This window comes from Clarias gariepinus, chromosome 2, assembly GCF_024256425.1.
Source record: "Clarias gariepinus isolate MV-2021 ecotype Netherlands chromosome 2, CGAR_prim_01v2, whole genome shotgun sequence".
Taxonomy (NCBI): Eukaryota; Metazoa; Chordata; class Actinopteri; order Siluriformes; family Clariidae; genus Clarias; species Clarias gariepinus.
Genome location: NC_071101.1, coordinates 38,864,781 through 38,887,500, shown reverse-complemented (window position 1 = coordinate 38,887,500; position 22,720 = coordinate 38,864,781). Strand labels below are relative to the sequence as shown.

Sequence of the window (22,720 nt, the reverse complement as noted above, 5' to 3'; positions counted from 1 at the left end):
GAGGTGCTCTCCCACACTTATCGGGGGTCTTCCTTTGGACATCCGCAAGGGCAGGATGGAGAGAGAACCAGGAAGGAGCAGATGGGAGAAATTAAAGCGTGCAAGAAAAAGGTTATGTCTGTGCAATAGCTCTTGGACTTAATGAGAACAAACTGCAATCTCAAAACAAAAAAAAAACAAAAAAAAAAAAGAAAAGGAGTGGGAGATTCAGTACATGTTACCCTGACTCAGCGGATCCTGTGTGGAAACGTAGCTGTGTATCTCTACACACTAAGCAACCATGAGCAAAGGGCGCAATCATGTGATGACGAACGTGACTTCTCACCATAGCTTAGCTGGACTACATGACTACATCTGAAGGAGTGGACACGGGGCCGTCCCCCCCCACCACCACAGGCCACAGGCAACTCCTGTCCTTTTTTACTCTCTCTGTAGAACGTCCTACGACGATAACTGTTACTGTATTACGCAAACAACACATTGTACAATCGCCTCCTCCACAACAATAGACATCCTCGTCCAAGCCCTATGAAGTCATCCCCACCCTGTGGTTCTAAACAGGGATCTCCCAGTCACTTTCATATGGAATTTTACAAGGAAAAAAACATTTAGGGAAACTTAGGACACTCTTTCCACTCTCCTCAATAACATTACAATAAGTCTCAGACTTGCTTTAAAGGCGCTGGCTTTTTTCCGGTAAAACAGCCATAGTCTGACCACACTGAAATGGACGCGGCGCTAGGTATTCCCGCCAGGGCCGTGCCAGGATTTGGTAAACCTCGGAATGTCGTCTTTCTGCTTAATGCAGCCATCTGGTGATGCGTTCTAGGCTCACGTGAGCGTTTTGCAAGATGTTTGCAAACACTATTATTATTAGGTCAGCGGTTTAAAAGGTATAATTTTTGGTTGTCACATTAATTTATGTTTTTTTTGTTTTGTTTTTTTACAGTTCGACAAAAATCACCAAAAGCAAAAACCAAATTTTTCTCTCTTTCCCTGGAGAAATGCAACCTTCGTGCCGAGTGGAAGTTGTTCTGGTCATCATGCACTCCTGGCATACACCGGGACTGTACTGTCAGAAAGATTACGACATTGCTGGCCAACTTGGTAATGAGGGAACATGTTCGCGTGTTACAGGTACACAAAATGTATCACTTCTGCATGTGGTCGAACTTGGTTTGTGACTAGGATATGCAAATTTCACACACTTCTCTTAAAGGTCCCATGTTTTACTATTTCCTTAACAAGTTAACATAAGTCTCAGGGCTCGCACAAGTGTACGTCTTAATACCCCAGCTGAAATACCCCTCAGACACCCCTTGCTGATTTTCCAAACGTTTTTCAGTGTCTATGTAAAAGATATGTAAAGCTACTGATGAGCCACGGTGGGGTGGGAGGGCTCTTATTGTGTGATGTCACATTAGGGGGAACATGCAAAAAAACAGAAAAAGCTTTCCTTCCCTCATAATTTCTATTTCAGACTAATCTGAAGGTCCAATCATGCCTAAGTAAAAGTCAAATTTGCACAATAGGAGCAATTTTATTCTTGTTAAACAATTAATAATCGAACAATCATTAATTATTAATGATAAAACGCACATTCTTTCCTCAGCTTGTGGTTTTAGCTGCAGAATCCCAAAGAAATTACTCAAGCAAAGCTGCTTAAAATACAATGTGTAAGTTAAAAAATATATGAGCTATGGAGAAATATGACGTAAAACAATCGTTTCAACCCGATTCTATTTTTAATTGGTTATATTTTAACAGCAACTATATGATTTTTTTTTTTTTCACTTTACTAGCTATATTCATATGACTTCTACAATCATATCATATATCATAACATATCAACCTACGCTGTGTTTGTATCCAACACTAGCTAGTTTCAACATAGCCTTGGACAACTTATGTGGAAAAACACAGATTTTAACTGGTAGGTGCATAAACCAGGCATTATGTGCGATCACAATAATACAAATAATCCTGCCTTTCCGTTTCTGCCTAGCCAAACAAACAGCGCCGCTGAGTTTGTAACTACAATAAGCATCCCATAAACACAATCACTCGACTGTGCCGTTAAACCAAAATGTGGACGGCAAAACAATTTCCCTAAAGGATCTTTTTAACATGAACGTGATTCGACTTGTCTCGTGAACCAAACTAAAGCCACCCTGGCCATGTGCCACTTCTTTCATTTGGTCAAACCTGGGAGGATCAGAGAGTTTCCCAAATATATAAATATATATATATACTGTATACACACACACACACACACACACAGCATGTAACACTCCAAAGCTTGCTGCTCGGGCATGTCGCTATCCAGCCTCCATGCACAAGCAAAGCTCCCGACCCAGTCAAAATATAATCATCTTTTTCAAAACAGTCACACTCAAAAGGGCACGCAGTTCTGTGATCCTATTGAAAAGCACTGAAGTGCGTCGCAGCTGAATATATATTTAGAGCAGCCTGTTTGTTTGCCAGAAGATTCATTGTGCTATGGCAACTGAAATGATTTATGCACGCTAGAAGAGGGAGAAATGCCTGGGTTGTTTCGGTCCTTCTTAAAATCACAAGAGACACGCTGAGGGGGAACCTGTGTCACTTCTGCGTCTGGGGTGGAGACAGAATGACGAACCGTCTGAGCGAAGGAATGCAGAGAATTAGAAACACGTTTAAAATGAAAGACAAGACCTGATTACAGGAATACTTATATTCAAACTTAATGGGCAAAAAAACAAACTGCTAATAATAATAAAATATGACAAATAAATTGTATTAAAAAAAGCACATTTAATGAAAATGGTGTAGAGTACAGGAACTTGTTCCATTATAGTCCATCACAGTGTGTGTGTGTGTGTGTGTGTGTGTGTGTGTTCCAAATTCAATATATGAATCTATTATTTATTCTGAGGTGTTAATTCCATTGACAAAACAACTTAATGATGGCAAAGGGCAACAAGCTAACACTAATGTTAATCACTGATGAGACGGTCACTAGAGATGGAAAAAAACTATTCAGTTCCATATCGCGATTTTCTTGTGAGCCAAATCAGGTATCGCCAAACTGACACCAAGATCGCTTATTTTAAATTTATTTGTTTGAGATTAGTTATTTGAACCTTGCGCCGCGGTTAACACGACCTCCGCTTCCTCAGATTTCAAATGAGGATATAAACATACACAAGCATGTTGGGCTTAACAATTTTATTAGTAAGGCTAATTAAAACACCTAATAAAAAAAATGTAATTGTATGATTTGAATAATTTGAGGAGACACACGCCCCCTCCACTTGTTGTTGTTGTTGTTAGTCTTTTGGCTGCTGTTAGGAACTGAATCCGAGCCTCCAATGCCCACGTGCCCCCTCCAGTCAAAGGGGTTTAATGGGCACAACATCTCTGACTGTATGAAACACTATGTGACTCTGATCATCAAACATTCGTACACTTGTGGTCCTATTTCCTGCCCTATTAGAAAACATTTCTGCGTCCGAGTTGAAAATGAACACGTTTTCGCTCAAACAAATGAGTCTATGAGAAGTCACGGAGCGTGTGCATTACCCAGAGTTGGACATCAGTTACTTGTTTTACTTCATTCACAAACACCAAATTGTTTTGCTTTTCTTTAAGACATGTTTTCATCAAGACGCCATTTCGCTTGATGTCACGTCAAGGTCAGTCGGCTATACAGTGGCAATGAACTGATATCATGGAAACAAGAAATTAACCATGAATCAGCTAGTGAGACAAAGTGGTGTTTATTTCGCCCTGCAGTCTGGATGGAATTAAACCAAACAACACTGAGTCATGTACAAAATGTATGCTGAGCTAATCAAAACGTACAGTAGATCATCACGTTCCTGGACTTCCTGTGTATCTTATTAGAACTTGGCAGGATTAGCTTGTATATCAGTATTAATATTGTAGTGATGGTGGTAGTGATTGGGGAACAATTCAGTTACGCATCATGATTTTTTTTTTAATTCCTTTTTTTTATTCATATACTGTGTGTTTGCATTTGAGGCGGTAAAATGTTGCAGTTCCTCCATAATTCTGCAGGTGGCACTCTAAACTGTTCACACATCGGCATCCCATGGAACATATCAAATCAGGACATTTACAAAATCGTAACGCTTACAGACTCACAATAAAGATCAAATGGGTATCGTGAAATCAGATCAGGTGATCCCTGGTGATTCCCATCTCTAGTATCATTTTATTAAGAGTCTTGTAGTAGCGCTAGGTTATTAAAATTCTGCAAAGGAATAGTTTACCGCTAGTCGCAGCACGAATATCATGTTTCTGAATGGCTGATTAGCAAAACTTTGAGAAGCTTCTGCAACACACAGACGCCATATTAGCTCCTTACTCTTCAAAATGGTAAAAGCGGCGGTGTCGTTCGCGCTTTTCAACTCTGGTTGAAGTGTAAATAAGCTGTGTGCAGGGACAAATGGCTTCCTGTGTTTATTAGGCCGCTTATGGAGCCTTTACTGATGAAAAGGACAGGGATTAGCTCAGGATCTTATTTAATTCGTTCATACTGGCGGAAATTTTAAACATCTCTAAATCACACAATGCAGGAATCAACTCTGTGTACACACTCCGTGTGCACATGCTGTCGAAACCTCCAAGATTTGGAATGCGTGAGACAGTAAATAGCAGCACTGCTGCATGATAGATTTACAGCTTAATTGCACAGACAAATGATTTGACCTCTTACGCTCAAGACTGAAACAGGAGTTAAGCATATCAGTATAATAATGATTAAATTATTATAGACTGTAATGGTATCATCAATAGATCTTGTGTTGCTACTGTCGCTATTATTAATATTATTTTTATTATTGGTAGTAGTAGTATTGGAAGTATTAATAGCAGTATTAGTAATAGTAGCAATAGGAATATTAGTAGTAATAACAGTTGTAGCAAGAGTAGAAGTTGTAGTGGGAATAGTAGTTGTTAGATTATTATTACAAGAGGCGTTCAAATTAAACCGGGACTCAATAAAATTTCTTGCGAGTGAAGATGTAAAATTAGTTGCCATTACCAAAAGACTTTTAGCCGCAGTAAAACATGTACATGGTGCAAACGTTTTAAAGAAGCCCGTACGCCTCATACCAATGACAATACCAGTCGAGGTGGCTCGAAGCCTGCTGCAGTCGTTTCCATGAACATTCATTAAGTGGAATTCCTGATCCTTGAAAATCGACTGACAAATTGTATATTACAGAAGAGATGCATCTGTCTGTAGGAACTGTACACACAATCACTCACCAACACCACTTGCACATTACAGGAACTCTGGGGGCTGGGAGTTTTGCCACATCCCCCGTACAGTCCTGATCTTGCTCCAAGCTATTTCCACATGTTTGGGCCATTAAAGACGTTCCAGTGTCTCAGATTTGAAGCAGGCTAATCATGGCTCGGGGTACTGAGAAAACTTTAGAGATTATATTGAGAGATAAGGGGAGTTTTTACCTTCATAACTAATGAATGTTTTGTTCAATCATACGTCCTGATTTGACTGCATTAATATTATTATTACTATTATTATAGTAATTTGAAGCAGTAACTGCATTAATAATAGTAGTACTAGTGACAGTAGAAATAGTAGCACTGTTATACAATAATAATAATAATAATAATAGCATATGATAATAATCTTTAGCAGTATTTGTATTAATAATAGTAGTATTGGTATTAGTAGTGATTGTAGAAATAGTAGCACTGATATGAGTAATAATTGCTGAAAATGTTTATTATTAATGTTTGGTAGTAGTGAGACATCATGTCACATTTTAACTAGTACCTTCACGCTTTTTAAACATTTCCACCTTATCCATGTGTATTACATATTTATTTTTTGTTTGTTTATTTTTTTGGTATTTTAAATAGATACATTGTACATCATTGTTGTTTGATGTTTCAGATATTTGAAAATCTAGCTGCTTTGAAGGAGTTTGTTGTAACTGCTCTTCCCTTAGCTCATCACATACTCTCTTTCTCTCTCTCTCTCTGTCCACACACACACACACAAACTTCACACCGTACTGTAACTCCAGCACAATGCATCATCTCCACCAAATCCTCATTCCACTCATCCACAGGCTGCATGTCGTGCAAGTGAAGAGGAACAGTTCAAGGAATGGAAACAAAAAAAGCCCATGCATGTACTGTAATGTAATGTAGTGTAGTGTAATGTAATGTAATGTAGTGTAATGTAATGTAGTGTACTGTAATGTAATGTGCAGCCCTGATTGATATGCACAGCCTCAACAATGACCCCCCCTCTATAGGAGCTTCGACACTATAGAAGTTTGCTTGTTACCTTCCTGTCGTACCCCCTCCCCCATGTCAGTGTGTGGACACTCTCTCTCTCTCTCTCTCTCTCTCACACACACACACACACACACACACTAAGTCACGCATGCACAAAAACACTCACCAACATCCCCATCACGTCCGCCCAGAGCTGGGAGAAGCTGTCCTCCACGCCAGCCTGAGCCCCAGCCGGAGGAGAGCCCTGATCCGCTTCCATGGCCACGTGAAAGCAATTAACTCTTAATTAATTCACTAATTAATTTCGATCTGTATGAAACAAAATTCTCGCTACAAAGAAGAAAAAAAAAGTTTAACAGTTTTTACGCACAAAAGTCTGCACGCGCGTCACAAGCGTATTATTATTATTATTATAAACTGATAAAAATCCAAATCCAAATCCAGGATCGAGTCCGCGAGGTTCCATTAGTTCCCGGTTGTTTTCCATGAGCGCGCGCGGGTGAGAAAGAGTTTCAGCGCGACTTTGACACTCCGGAGTCGCCGAGCTGAGCGTCTCTGATCCGCTGTGTCCCGCTGGAGCGAACCAAACTCCACACCTCAGGCGGGGGGGCGCTTTTATATACACACAACGTTCTCAACCGTCATGGTACTTTTTTTACATTTTGAAGTTAAAGGTACAAAGCTTTACACAGTATCAATCTACAAGAAAAAGAACAAACAAACATTCCAAACAAAACCGTTAAACTAACGTCTTCTTCTGTGGTGGGGTTTAACTGAAACTTCTCGCGCTCCCCTCGGACACGGAATGGACTCGCCCGACTCCATAACACACACACACACACACACACACACACAGAGAGAGAGAGAGAGGCGCGGGGAGGCAGAGCAACAAAGCAGCGCAGCACTAAACTTTACGGACATTTTTTCTTTCTTTCTTTAAAGGTGGCCTATTGTGCCACTTCCCTGGCCCTTACACCATCTCGGTGCGTGTTAGTACAATGGAACAAAGTGACATTTATCCCCTAAAATAAATAAGCGTGTGAGAAAGATGAAAAAAAAAAAACAGTGTGACGTCATGTTGTCCCGATTATTTACAAAGGGGTTGTAAATGGGTGATGTGCAGAAAAAGCAAGCAATGTGAAGGGAAGGAAAGTGTGCTTTGGTAGAGATCAGGTTGGAAGCAAACAGTTTAAGTTCGTGTCCTGGTCAATCAAAAGTCCTGGTTTGACTTGAACAACCATTGTATTATTATAATTATTATTATTATCATCTGTAGTAGTTGCAATATTAATAGTAGTTCTAGTGTTAGTAAAATAGTAGTACTGACGTTATTATTATTATTATTATAATAACAGTATTATTATTATTATAATGATCTGTAGTAGTAGTAGTATTTGTTGTAAATTGAATATTATGAATAATAGTAGCACTAACTTATTATTATTATTATTATTATTATTATTATAACGTGTAATAGTAATTGCATTAATAATAATAGTACTAGTGTTACTAGTGATAGTAGACAGTAGAAATTATTATTATTATTATTGTATTACTCAATAATAGTGTTAGTAGTGATAGAAAGAAATAGTGCTACAATTTCTACTATCACTACTAACACTATTATTAGTAATGTAAGTACAGTACTATTATGGATAATAATAATAATAAGTGCTACTATTTTATTATCACTAACACTTGCACTACTAATATTAATAATACAGTACAGCTAGTGCTACAGATATTATTATTAGGAATATCTGTAGTAGTAGCAGTAGTTAGTGTTAATATTAGTAGTAATAGTGTTAAAAGTAATTATAGTATATGATAGGAATAGTATTACTGATAGTAATAGCACCAGTGAAAGTAGAAATAGTAGCACTGAGATTATATAATAATAATAATAATAATAACATCAGTGCTACTTTTTTATTTTCACTACTAACACTAGTACTTCTATTACTTCATTAATAATAATGATAAATAATAATAATTATAATAATGATAATAATATATGTAGTAGTAATATCTGTAATTAATAAAAGTAGTACTTGTGTTAGTGATAGAAGAAATAGTAGCACTGTTATTATTATTATTAGTAGTAGTAGTACTAGTAGTACTTGAAGTAGTTATTGTTGAAAATTATTATTATTAATGTGTAGTAGTACTAAGTTAAATGATGGCACCTTATAACTAGTAACTAGTAATAGTGTAATAGTAACTTTTTGAACATTTCTACCTTATCCAGGTGCATTACATATTGACAAATATATTGATTTGTCTTATAGTTGTTTGTCTTTATAGATACAATGTATTTTATTGCTGTTTGTTGTTTTATTTTTGCTAGCGAACAGTTTAAGTCGTTTTCCACCCTAACTCTGAGTTCCAGGGTCCACCTTATCCACCTCGGGTCTGTATGCACAGAGTTTGCAAGTTCTCCCCGTGCTTGATGGGTTTCCTCCAGGTACTCAGGTTTGGGATCCACCATCACCTCCCAATACGATACCTTTGTGTCGATTTGATAAAAGTTGTGATTCTATAAATATCACCATTTTATAATTATCACAATTTGATATTCGATTTTTCCAGATTTTGGTAAAATTTTAAACCTTTCGCACACGTGCGCGGTCGCTGTCTAGGGGCACTAGAAAGACAGTGGTCACATGCATTTAAAGGGTAAATACTAATACCATTATCACATAATATTTAACTATAAAATGATTTAGTTATTAAGTTATTTTAAAAAAGTTTAATTATTAATTAGTACTCATTAATATTCTCACTTTAAAACCAAACGCAGCATTTAAAGAATACCCAACTAACTTCAAATACAAGTGTTTAGCATTTACCAGTGATGTTTTTTACGTCCTTAAATGCCTCCAAAGTCTCAAAACTTAACTTGACACTGAGCGCGTGGGTTGACCCACGCATGCAGGGCTTCTAATGGAAATTTGCGTTTTGAGACTGGTGTAAGAATGTGTAATGAGTGGGGTTTGAGAATGAATTAACTCACAGAGTTTGGATAAAAAGAAAGATCAGAGCCTTTTAACATGCTTGATTTTTGATAATGTAACACCATAATGCGTTTCTGTTGTGCCACTCGAAAATGTCTGCACTTGATACGGAATTATCTGAGCAGCATAAATCTAATGTAATAAACATGTGGACATGTGGTGTCATATCCACAGTGCGTTCTACCGCATGTGCAGTGTTCTAGAGAGTGACTGTGTGTGTGAGTGACTACGCGTTACACTTATCCACTTGAATCATTTGAGACGGAAGTTAATCTAAGGTGTAATGTACATGTCCTGCACATCAGAGTACACATATGAGGATAGCATCGTTACCTCGCAGGTTTCAAGTTTGATCAAGGGCACTAGTTCCTTTTACAGTCTTTCACTGTGTAGGTTTCTTCTGGGTTCTCCAGTTTCATCCCATTTCCCCCCAAAAAATACAAACCAGCATATAAACTTTGTGTGAATAGACATTTGCAAAATGCACCGGTGTTACATCCGGAGTACGTTCTACCTCATGTGCAGTGTTCCAGAGAGAGGCTCCGGATGCACTACACCCAATGTGACCAGGAAAGACAGGGTGAGAGAGCGAGCATAAGAGGAAGAATATCCTGCATCACGATTACGTCGAAGCGAATTGACTTTTATACAGAAAGGGACTTGGGGCATTACGCAACTACAGAAATGGGCCCATCTTTCTGAATCTTGGTTCGCTTATTTAAATCCGTAGACCCAGAGTTATACGCATAACTTGAGGTGACAGTAATAATAATAATAATAAAAAAACGTTGCACATGATGAAACGAAATCAAATGTACCATGCTCAGCTTGGTATCTACGGGGCACGATGTACGATTGACCGAATAAAGACAAGAGAAGTGAGTGAGTGAGTGAGTTCTGTTGTTATGCTTGGTTACTGTGATGAAGAAACCATGCTTCTGTGTGTCTCTGTCGTTCGTTCTCCGTTGCCAGAAAAACATTCCGTTAAGCACCAACAGCTGTGCAGTCTCATGGCAGAAATGCACGAGAGAGAGAGAGAGAGAGAGAGAGAGAAAGAAAGAAAACAAAGAGATGGAAAATAGGATGGATAAGGAGAAAGTGAGAATCTGAGAGGTGGAGCGAATTTCTCATTGGTCACACTTAGGACAGGGAATTTTAAACACACACACACGAGTTTATCTCTCAAAGTCCAAACTTTTCAATCGCACAATATCATATACAGACTATAGGATACGTACTGTATATTTTCACCTGCCTTCGGTTAGATCAGGTGATCATTTCAATCTCTGGATCGCATGATCCACTCCCGATTCTCGCGCAGCTCCGAAGCACAAGCGGAGCACAACAGCGCCTACGAATCCGAGCTTGGGCAACAGCTGCTCAACAGACTTGCACATGTGCATGTGTACATGTGTTTGATTCAAGGCTGGAACGTCTGGCGGTTAACCCCGCACATGCCTCCTAATGTGGTGAAATGCTTCTCAAACAGACCTCTTTCTTCGGGGTCATCAGAAGTCAGGGGTGTATCGGAACCCTTTGTGCAGTAAACAAGGAAAAGCTCTGGATGTCTCACCTCGCAGACAACAAACCTGAAGCAATCTGATAAACGTGGCCTTACGATTTTTTTTGTTTAACTGTTTGAATACAGTCTACCCTGTGGGTTGTTAAAGATAAGGCAACAATGAGGTCTTGCCCCTCCTGCCCAGTTGACACACAAAGGTCAATGCTCAGTTTAAGACGGGCCCTTGATCCTAAGTGTGCACGGGAATGTGTTTGTGTTTGCTTGTGTTCCTTGCTCACTAATTACACACACACTCTCCCCAGACAGGATAAGCCCGAAGAATTCAAGATCATTTAGAATAAAGGAAAGAAATGTCGAATTTGACTCAAAATTAGGCCAGTAAGTGCATGTACACTCACATATTCTTACAGATGCATAACTGTATTTGCGAAAACAAAAGAGCTTCCACATCTGGAACTAATCCCCCCCTTATAAATACGTCCGTCTGTCCAGCATTAAAACACGGAAAATCCATTTCACAAGACATAATGTGACTTATTTTAAGGTATGTGGTGAGGTCATGGGGAATTTAGCTGCTCAAAGCATGAACCTGCTGCTACCTGACCACACGTGTGTACTGCATATCTTCCTTTTCCAGTCAATTGAAGCCAGAACTAAAAAAATAAAAATTATAAAATTTATAAATATATATAATAAACATTCCTTTTATTTTTTTTCCTCAGGCTGCTTCTTCTTTTCTTCTTCGCTTGTTTCATATGCATTAGTTCATCTCTCTCTGTGTGTCTCTGTGTCGTCTCTGCACCTGCAGGTCTTGCTGATACACACACAGTGGCTCTCTTGGAAAGCCCTGATTGCTATTCTGCTGAGGGGCTAGCTCAGTGGACGGACCATTTTAGCCCAGTTCTGAGCGGCGGTTCTGTTCGGGTCGAACCGCAGCGGAGACGTGGAAGATGAAGAAGGAGAGACAGCCAAGATAGACTAGCATAGAACATATTAAAGTGGAGGAAAATAAGCGGCTGTGTCACGTCAATGTGTGCAATGTCGCGGTGTGATTGACTAGGGGCTGTGGACCGATTGATGATAAAAAAAAAATGTTTAAAAAATACATTTATTGAAGTGTTTTAAATGTTGAATAATGAGTCAGGCCTGACTCATCCTTTTAAAGTTCCCAGAATGCAATGCAGTTAGCTAAAGAGCTGCCTTTGACAGGGGTATTAGCATGAAAGTTGCAAGTACAACAAAGTTGCAAGTTGGAGCAAAATAACTGGTTAAATAAATAAACAAATCAGAATCTTTTGTATAAAAGTAATATACTTGAGTCATATAAATATAGTCATATTATTTATAATATTATACAGTAGTTATTGGTAAAGAGTGAGTCTAAAGAGTTTGCCTTTCTTTACTCTGACTGCTCAGTTTGTGCTCTTGGTATTCAATGCACTTCCGCTTTTATGGAGTTTTGTGGGCGTTACTAAATACAAACGAGCAGTATCTGATAACGTTATACTACTTTGTACACGAGTTACTGTACCAACTTTACTAAAGTCTGCAAATCATTTGAACCAAGCGCGGATGTTTCCTATAAACTGTGTAGGCACTGCAGCTACATAAACAGATAGACTTGTAACACAATCCCTTCTTTCCTCGACTGTATGCTTCAGTGAGGTCAGACTGTACTGAAACCAGGCTGCTTTTTCGCTCATATCATTGTCTTTTCATTATAAGTATTATTTTATGGTACGATTCCTGACTTGTAAACTCACAGGACCAGACATGGTGCAGTCACTTATCTCGGTTACGGTGAACTGAGATGCTTTGTTACTGCACACACACAAACACACAGTATACAGTCAGAGTCTGTTATGTCTGGGCAGAAGGGGTATGGACAGTAATCAGTGCATCAAGATGTCTCTGGTTCCTTAAGACTTTCATGAGATCAGGGTGATTGTGGAAGTAGAGGCAAAAAACTGTATAGTGGCTGCGCACGCTTGAAGAAAAAGTGGAAATTTTTTATTATAATTTTGCGAACTGAATAAAAAAAAATAATAATAAAAGTCATTTTTTTTTCATATATTAAATGACAATATTTTTTACATTTTGGTTAAAATACAAGGGTTGAAATCTAATGGTGCAATAGCATTATTTATTTTGTGCTGTCTTGTTAGTACACTGTTGAGTAGAATGACGGCATCTGATTAATCATGTAATTAGAAAGTGAGAGTCGGTACGTTGTACGTTACGGTGTAATCTGAAAGAGATCAGTGACTGCAAAGTGTTGGTAGGCGAGAGTGTAGCCAGACAACACAGAATGGTGGTGTGTAAAATAACCCTGGTGGTGAGGAAGGCGAAGAGGACAAAGGCAGAGCAGAGGACAAAGTGGTGGAAGCTGAGAAAGGAAGAATGTTGTGAAGTCTTTAGGGAGGAGTTGAGACAGGCTATGGGTGGTCAGGATGTTCTTTTAGTTGACTGGACAACTACAGCCAATGTGAACAGGGAGACAGGTAGGAGGGTACTTGGTGTATCATCAGGTAAGGGGAAAGTGGACAAGGAGACTTGGTGGTGGAATGAGGAAGTCCAGGAGTGTATACAGGGAAAGAGGCTAGCTAAGAAGAAGTGGGACACTGAGAGGACTGAAGAGAGTAGACAGGAGTACAGGGAGATGCAGAGTAAGGTGAAGGTAGAGGTGGCAAAGGCCAAACAAAGAGCATATGAGGACTTGTATGCTAGATTGGACATTAAGGTTGGAGCAGATTAGAGTGATTAAAGATAGAGATGGAAATGTACTGACAGATGCCAGGAGGGTGATGGGAAGATGGAAGGAGTACTTTAAGGAGTTGATGAATGAGGAAAACGAAAGAGAACAAAGAGTAGAAGAGGTGACTGTTGTGGAACAGGAAGTAACAAATATTAGTAGAAGTGAGGTGAGAAGGGCGTTAAAGAGGATGAAGAGTGGAAAGGTTGTTGGTCCTGATGACATACCTGTGGAGGTATGGAAGTGCTTAGGAGAGGTGGCAGTAGAGTTTCTGACAAGTTTGTTTAACAAGATCTTGGAGAGTGAGAGGATTCCAGGGGAATGGAGGAGAAGTGTATTGGTGCCAATTTTTAAGAACAAGGGAGATGTGCAATTATAGAGGTATAAAGCTAATGAGCCAGACAATGAAGCTGTGGGAAAGAGTAGTGGAAGCTAGGTTAAGGGCAGAGGTGAGCATTTGTGAGCAGCAATATGGTTTTATGCCTAGAAAGAGTACATCAGATGCAGTATTTGCTTTGAGGATGCTGGCGGAGAAGTACAGAGAAGGTAACAGGAAGTTGCATTGTGTCTTTGTAGATTTAGAGAAAGAGTATGACAGGGTGCCAAGAGAGGAGCTGTGGTATTGTATGAGAAGGTCTGGAGTGGCAGAGAAGTATGTTAGAGTGGTGCAGGACATGTATGAGAGCTGTAGGACAGTGGTGAGATGTGCTGTAGGTGTGACAGAAGAGTTCAAGGTGGAGGTGGGTCTGCATCAAGGATCGGCTCTAAGCCCCTTTTTGTTTGCTCTGGTGATGGACAGGATGACAGATGAGGTAAGACAGGAGTCCCCATGGACTATGATGTTTGCAGATGACATTGTGCTTTGTAAGGAGAGCAGGGAACAGGTGGAGGAAAATTTGGAGAGGTGGAGGTATGCTGTGGAAAGCAGAGGAATGAAGGTTAGCCGCAGCAAGACAGAATACATGTGTGTAAATAAGAGGTTAAGAAGGTGCAGGATTTTAAGTACTTAGGAACGGAGAGTGTTCAAAGGAGGTGAAGAGGTGGGTACAGGCAGGTTGGAATGGGTGGAGAAAAGTGTCAGGTGGGTTGTGCGATAAAAGAGTATCAGCGAGAATGAAAGGAAAGGTGTACAGGACAGTGGTGAGACCAGTGATGCTCTACGGCTTAGAGACAGTGGTGCTAAAGAAAAGACAGGAGGCAGAGTTGGAGGTAGCAGAGCTGAAGATGTTGAGGTTCTCTTTGGGAGTGACAAGGATGGATAGGATCAAGAATGAGTTTATCAGAGGGACAGCCCACGTTAGATGTTTTGGAGATAAAGTCAGAGAGGCCAGATTGAGGTGGTTTGGACATGTTCAGAGCAGAGATTGTGAATTTATCGGTAGAAGGATGCTGAGGTTGGAACTGCCAGGCAGGAGGTCTAGAGGAAGACCAAAGAGGAGATTTATGGATGCAGTGAGAGAGGACATGAAGTTAGTTGGTGTGAGAGAACAAGATGCAGTGGATAGGGTTAGATGGAAGCAGATGATTCGCTGTGGCGACCCCTGAAAGGGAACAGCCGAAAGACAGAGAAGAAGAAGAAAGTGAGAGTCGGATCAACAATTGTGTTTTGATATAATTAATAGTTAATAGAAACATTTCAATTCAATAGCATCATAATTCCATGCAGAAGGCAAAAAAAAATTACAAACAGTAACCTTTTGAGGTCACCGATCATGCCCAAGAGAACACTGCACATCAATCAATTAATCAATCAATCAATAATGTCAGTGTCATATATTAATGATACTAATATATCATTTTATTATAACTTGAAATGAATTTTTCGACATAATCTCCTTGCTTTTCAGTACACTTTGTCCATCTGTCAACAAGATTTCATATTCCCTCATTAAAAAAGTTTTAAGTCTGAGCTGCGAGCCAAGAGTGCACCGCTGTCTTCACTTCTTCACCAGACGTGAACCTTCGTCCTCGTAGGGCTGCTTTCAGGGGAACAAACAAGTGAAAGTCTGATATAGCGAGATCAGGACTATATGGAGGAGTGTAGACAGTGTGGGCAGAAGTGTAGACTTCAGCTTTTTAATAAGTGCCTCTCTGTAGCGTGCACTGTTGATCACTGAACCACTTTACATGATAACGTTCCAATACTTCTGGTCCTCGAGAATCCCAGAAAACTGTAAGCATCGATAAATTTCCCAGCTGAATGTTGACTTTTGGAGTTTTTCTCGGGCGGTGATCGAGGATGTTTCCGTTCCATACTCTGCTGTTTACTCTCAGACTCATAGTGATGAATCCACGTCTCGTCACCAGTAATGATTCTCTTTAGGAAACTTTCACCTTCCTTAGATTATCGGTCCAAAATTAATTTACAGATATCCAAACACTTCCTCCATACTGCGCACAAAGATAAATATCAGCACCAGGTACATCCTTAGACACATTGACAGTGCAGCCAATTGAAGTTTTATAATATAACCGGAGTTATTAATGATCTTTTTGACTCATCCGCATATATACAGTATTTATTTGAGTAATAATATCAGGTTCAGTAATTGTACATAATCTCATTCTCATCTTTAAACAAATAATTTGTTTTTTAATATATTGTTTTTTTAAACCCTAAATCATTTTCAATGTTTATATGAACGGTATATAGATGTATAATTTTGTATATCATATACAGTTATGTTTTATCAAAATCATACAGTAATATGAAGTGCGAAAACAGCTCTACAAAAGTGCAGCTGACATGCAGCCATTAGGTCTGTGTGAAAGCACAAGCTGTTAAGTCGGTCCACGAATGAATCTTAGAGACGGCACACACACACACGAGATGCGGTGTGTCAGACGTCCTTTCTGGCCACGGAATATTTAGGGTTGCAATTTTCCAACAGCAAAACACACATCGACATTAAATACATCGACACAACGCATTACAGAGCAGGATGAAGTCACTGGAATGAGAGTCAAGAGTCAAGGGCTTTGTGCGTGAAGCGCATCGAGGTTTAGCGTGGAGCACAAAGCAGGCTGGGGAAAAGGTCATGTCTCGTGCCAGCCATGTGAACTTTTCCTGTAAAAGTACGCGCGTTGTTGGGCGTGTAATGCTAAAAACAGGACGGGATCTTAAGCGTTAAAAACAGAAATGATTACTGGAGGTTTCTGATTTCCAGAGAACTCTTCCTGCTATTAAATGGTATTAAAAGAAAACCGATTAAAATATACAGTAGTTCTGGATGTGTTATGTATTAAAGATTTAGATTGGGTTTTGCTCAATGCTTATTCTTTTAAGAATGTTCCATCTCTATTATTTGACTAATACACAACATGGTCAAAAGTATGTGGACACACGAGCTCTCATACCCGGCCTCGCAAATTCAGAAGCTCACTCTTTTTACAATTTCCTTTTAGTGGAACTAACAGGCCCAAACCTGGTTCAGCGTGACCATGTTGTTGTGCACGACGAGAGCTCCGTAAAGTCATGTCCGTAGAGCCCTGTCCTCAACTCTGCAGACCGCACTGAGTCGGCCTAGTCTCACAAATTTCAAAATCCTTCCCAGAAGACAGCTTATTCCTATAACTCTACTATAAATCTCAAATCGACATGCACGTATGGGTGTGACCTTCGAGTGTCCACATACTTTTGGCCAAACAGTCACGTATGACATTTAAAGTCGTCCATCCGATCTAAAATGGGTTTATTTTATCTTTAGACCACGTACAGCTCTAAACCCTAGGTGAACAGAAAAGTCCACTAGGATCGCACTGACGCAGTGAGGCAAAAACGTACCTTAATGTGCTTATTTAGAGAAATAACACCGTCTGTTTAAATCCAGGCATCTAAATGTACTACATTACAGTTGATTTATAATATCATAAATCTTCCAGTACACACAGACTGGGAGCAGAAGTCTACAGTAGCTCTCTAACTTTGAGGTGCAACACCTCCCTCTATGGTCCAGTTTTATAAATGCAGTATCTCACAGGGGAACGTTTAAAAGCTTTAGGGTCGCCCTCACAAGATAACCTCACCAGCATGATTTTTTTTTTTTTTAAATAGTTTTTGCCTTTACAGGAAAACAAAAAAATCCCCATGCTGACACACACAGCCGCATTAATGTGCGGGATTACACACGCCTCGTTTTTTCACAATCACACTCCTCTACAAAAGCATCTTGCAGCTAGGATGGAGGAATGATAATTCAGGAGGTCTAGATCTGACTCGGAAAGCATTACCCGAGTGAAGACGTGCTTAAGATTTTTCACTCCAAGTCTGTATAGGTCTCACGGAGCCAAGTTCACATACAGATCCATGCGGACCGGCAGGGTCAGCCAAGCAGATGCTTAATGTTCTCACATCACTGCTTTCCACTCACAACAAACAACTCTCACCATAGAGATTAATCCACGGGAGAGGTCACGGTATGGACCGCAGACATCTTTCACACACTACAGCCTATTACTTTACCTATGGTATGAAGTAAGGAGAAGCACACATCTTTAGAAACTTATGACACACTCTTGATTTTGGGGCTGGAAAAACCGCCCACGCACATTCGTACACACTCCCATCTCTTACATACTTGGAAATTGTAATTCAGACTGCTGGAATTTCCCTTGACTTATAGCCTACAAGATTCTGCTTAGCAAAGCACGGTGTACACTGAGACACAAGGACGCGTGTCCAAAACCATGTCAGGATCCCATTACAACATGAAGTCTTTAACATGAAGTCAGCAGTTACCCCTCGCCTCCTCCAGTGAACAAGCCAACATGCCGTATATTAAAAAAGTACTTTAAAGAAATACTCTGGACAGATTTCTGTCTAACAACTCTGTAACATACAGTATGTCTGATTACCAAGGACAAGGACAAGTAATAACCATCAACAACTGTAAAATATGGATGCGAGACGTCTTGTATCGAAGGCTCTGGGACAGTACTGGAGTGATGACCCAAATGGTAATGAATTGGACTTTTGATGATGATGATGATGATGATCTATTATCTATACCATTTATCCTGTGTAGGGTCGCAGGAGGCCTGGAGTCTATCCCATGGGACTTGGAACTCGAGGTAGGGGACGCCCTGGATGGGCAATTCGGAAATGCCAATCAGTCTGCTTCGCTTGTTTCTGGACTGTGGCAGGAAACCCACCAAGCAGACATTACACTTACATTCAGTTAAAATACAAGGGTTGAAATCTAATAGTGCAATAGCATTCATTTTTTTTTGTGTTGTCTTGTTAGTACACTGTTGAGTGGAATGACGGCATCTGATTAATTATGTAATAAGGAAGTGAGAGCCGGATCAACAATTGTGTTTTGATATCCAGTTCGATTCATTACAAAAACAAGAATTTACCAACAGTAACCTTTTGAGGTCGCTTAACATCCCCAAGAGACACCTCAATCAATCAACTAATAATGTCAGTGGACTCACCAAACCCACCAAGCCTTTGGAAGACGCCCTTATCCAGAGCGACCTACATTTTTTATCTCATTATACATCTGAGTAGTCGAGGGTTAAGAGCCTCACTCAACAGGGCCAAATTGGAGGTTGTGGGGTTTGAACCTGGGACCTTCTGAACCATAATCCAATGCCTGAACCATTGAACTACCCCGGACCCCGGCACGCACACAAAGCGGCTGTGAGATTCGAACCCTTACACATTGAGATCTGAGGCGTCATTACTACTGTAACTACTATGCCGCCTGTTTTTTTTTTTTTTCTTTCTTTTCCTTGTGTTTGAACATCTGGAGCCCAAAAAGTACTCTAAATCAAACCAGCGCCACCTGTAATTTGCCACCTGCTGACAATTTAAACTCTGAGGGCTTAAGACAGGAAAACAAAAAGATCCCCATGCTGACCTCACAGGCAGACACACAGTCGCATTAGAGTGTTAGAGTATTTAGAGTGAGCCTCTCATACCAAAGCTGCGTTTATTCTGATTTTAGATTTCCGACCGTACAGTAAGCGTACACCTTCTATACAATCACCTCCCTGAAAGGATGATCCAAGTGAATCCAATCGATTTATGTTTACGCTTAGTATTCCTTTAAGTGTGCTATAAATCGTAATGATAGGAAAGAGAAAGTCGAAAGAAAAAAAAAGGCATACCTCATCAAACAACTTTTTAACTAGACTCTGTTAGGGACAGTTTCTCTACTCACAATATTCACACACACACATACACACAAATCCGTCTGAAAAGAGAGATGGAGAGAATTGTGGGAAACGGATGAGAAGAGCAGCAGGTGAGAAATTGAGTTAAGCCAAGCGCAGAGAGACGGAGAGAGAGAGAGGGAGAGAGAGGGAGGGAGAGAAGCTCGAGGCTGTTGGCAGTGCACTGGGGCTGTATGAAACACGTCTGCGAATGGTGAGTTATGAGTTATGAGGGCACAAAGCTTAATGCTCCAACACACACACACACAAACACAGCAGGAGCAGCATATGCAAGCCCACTGGCATCATCTGGGCATCCATGCCGCCTGACCAAATGTCACGATAGTGGCACACACACACACACACACACTACTTTTCCATGTACAGCTGTTTGCTGCAGGTGTGTGGATTAATTTCTAAGTTGAATCCAGTGTGTAAACTCTGCCATATGTCTATGTGTATAAGAGCATGGGGTCTCGTGTGTGTGAGAAACCCTTATAAATGTTACACAATCCAGGACACACACACACAAAGAGGATTTTATTCAATGACAAGTAGAAGGTGCTTGTCTGGTGTGAGCTGTCAATCACAGAGACACTAGCCAATCATGTGCATCTCTCTAACCCCGGGTATGTGGAAGACGGCGGACAGCGCTGTCCTCCGGGACGTCCAACAAACCTCTGGTGTATGAACAGGAAGACACGCACGTCTGGCTTCACGTGTCTCAGAAGTGTCTTGGTTTTTTGTTGTTTCCGAATTTGTCGTTTCCCCACTTTTCTACCCAAACCCCAAAATTGGACAACATTCGTTTGTGATTTCATCGCCGCGAGACAAATCGCTTCTCCAGACCCAGAGCTATAAAACGTTCACGGGTTTAACGACTTACGGCCAGTGGTTTTAATAATAATATACAGCACTCAGAAACACACAGTACTCGCATAAAACACGGCATGTTTCAGTAACAGCAGCTTTGATGACAGGCTAATGGCATTTCCCCGTGTGTGCGGTTGAGGTCCTACAGGGGCAAACCGGCCCGCGCTTCCGCCGGTGAATATTTTCATCACGATGCTAAAAAAAGAATACGCAAACATTTTGACGGGTGAAATTCGTCTTCGTGCCGGATTAACTCGATTATTCATTAAACACAATCCCAGTGGCAACGTGTTCAAGTCAAACTGGGACTTTTGATTGACTCCCCTGCTACACTAATGCACTTTTCCCAGTGTTTCACTAGTGCTTGGGCACCATCAAGAAAGTTTTCTTTGCACGCCAAAGCCGTGATCTGAAACGCTGACCTCCCAGGAACTCCTTTAACTCCATTCACATCATGTGGAAATGGCTGTAATGTATGATGTGGAAATCAGGACTGTACGGAGGATGTGGCAATAACTCCCGGCCGAGTTCCTGTAATATAAGTGGTGTTGGTGAGTAATGATGTGTACAGTTCACACAGACAGATGTGGCTCTTGCGCAAGTTAGGATTAAAATGAACACTCGATTATTTGTCACATGTACCTCACAGCATAGTGAGAAGATTATTTTTTTCTTCACATATACCAGTTAGGGAGCTGGGGCCAGAGTGCGGGGTCAGCCAGGATACAGCGCCCCTGGAGCAGAGAGGGTTAAGGGCCTTGCTCAAGGGCCTGACAGTGGCGGCTAAGCGGTGACAAGTAGGTGACAAATTACTCATTGATTTTCAAGTGTCAGACGTTTGAATGTTAACGGGAACGACTGCAGTGGGCTCCAAGCCGCCTCGTTGAGGATCGTCATTCACGGCCTTCTTTAAAATGTTTGCCCCGTTTAGATGTTTTACTGCGGCTGAGTGTCCCGTCACCGTACTGCACCAGAAGTAAATGTTTTATGTTTTTTCATTGATGAGAAATTTTATCACAAGCCCTGATTTAAGTTGAACACCCCTCTGAGTTTAAACACGACCACCCAGGATCATTTTCGGATTATACAGGATAATTTTCACCGAGAACGACCCTCTGAACCTACTGTAGGTTGTTCTTAAAGGATAACGGCTAAATGAAAGTCAGCAAAGTATTTCTTTGACAACGACAAGTACAATATTAATGAAAAAAATTAATTCTCCATGCTCTTCCTATTATAATTTAATCATTGCCAAATCACACCCACCATGGTCCTGTCATGCAGAAGCTTCCGATAGCATGGGAGGAGACGTGTCAAGGATCTGACTGACTTGGTCACAGGGCAGGAGCAAAGCAGTGTCCCTTTCTTTTTTGCATACGTGATTGGCTATTGCCGCTGTGACTGACAGGGGAGTGAGAGTAGGCCCCTCCCCCTTTTGGGCCTCTTAAACTTGTCCATGCATATTCGTACCACCGTTCTTTTGTTCCATCAGTGCTTTATGAATTGTGAATCTTTATAAATGATAATGTTCATTTGATCCTACGAGAGAGAGAGAGAGAGAGAGAGAGAGAGGTGCTGGCGTGTGCAGCGTGGTGTCAGACAGGCACCCAGACGGTGTTTGGACTGGGACTGGATCTTGTGTGGTACAGAACAGGCGTGACTGTCAGGGTCATGGCGTCAGGCTAAATACAGTGCTGGCAAAAAAACATTTAGAGTACAGGAGGAAAAAAATCTCTGAACCCTCTCCATTCTCTGTGTGTGTGTGTGTGTGTGTGTGTGTGTGTGTGTGTGTGTGTGTGTGTGTGTGTGTGTGTGTGTGTTTGAAGAAAAAATGTCAAAAAAAAAAGCTTAAGTAAAAAGCTCATTCCTTATTCAATTCATTTATCACACACACACACACACACACACACACACCGTTGAATTTCCATTTGAGTTCAGAGTCTGAAACTGACAAAAGAAAGTAAGAATTGTCATGCTTCAGTACATTCACTCTCACTTGGGGACCAATTATAAGGGCAGTGCAAACATTCACGCTCTCTCACACACTTCATCTTTATCTCTCTTACACACACACATATATACACACACACATATACACACACACAGAGGCCCCCCCAAAAA

General features: G+C 40.5%; 1 protein-coding gene across 6 annotated transcripts in view; it reads right to left on the bottom strand.

The window, feature by feature from the left end:
• Nucleotides 1-22,720, bottom strand: part of sash1a (SAM and SH3 domain containing 1a) — a 279,865-nt gene that overhangs the window by 48,828 nt on the left and 208,317 nt on the right. Inside the window, exon 1 of one of the 6 annotated variants that reach the window (XM_053491099.1) lies at nucleotides 6,446-6,823. The exons of 4 other annotated variants lie outside the window; for them this stretch is intronic. In XM_053491099.1, the coding sequence (XP_053347074.1) occupies nucleotides 6,446-6,538 (93 nt within the window). In that variant the 5' untranslated portion in view covers nucleotides 6,539-6,823. Of the gene's footprint in view, nucleotides 1-5,274; nucleotides 5,413-6,445; nucleotides 6,824-22,720 lie in introns of those variants that run through there. One more of the 6 variants, XM_053491101.1, reaches the window with a different exon arrangement.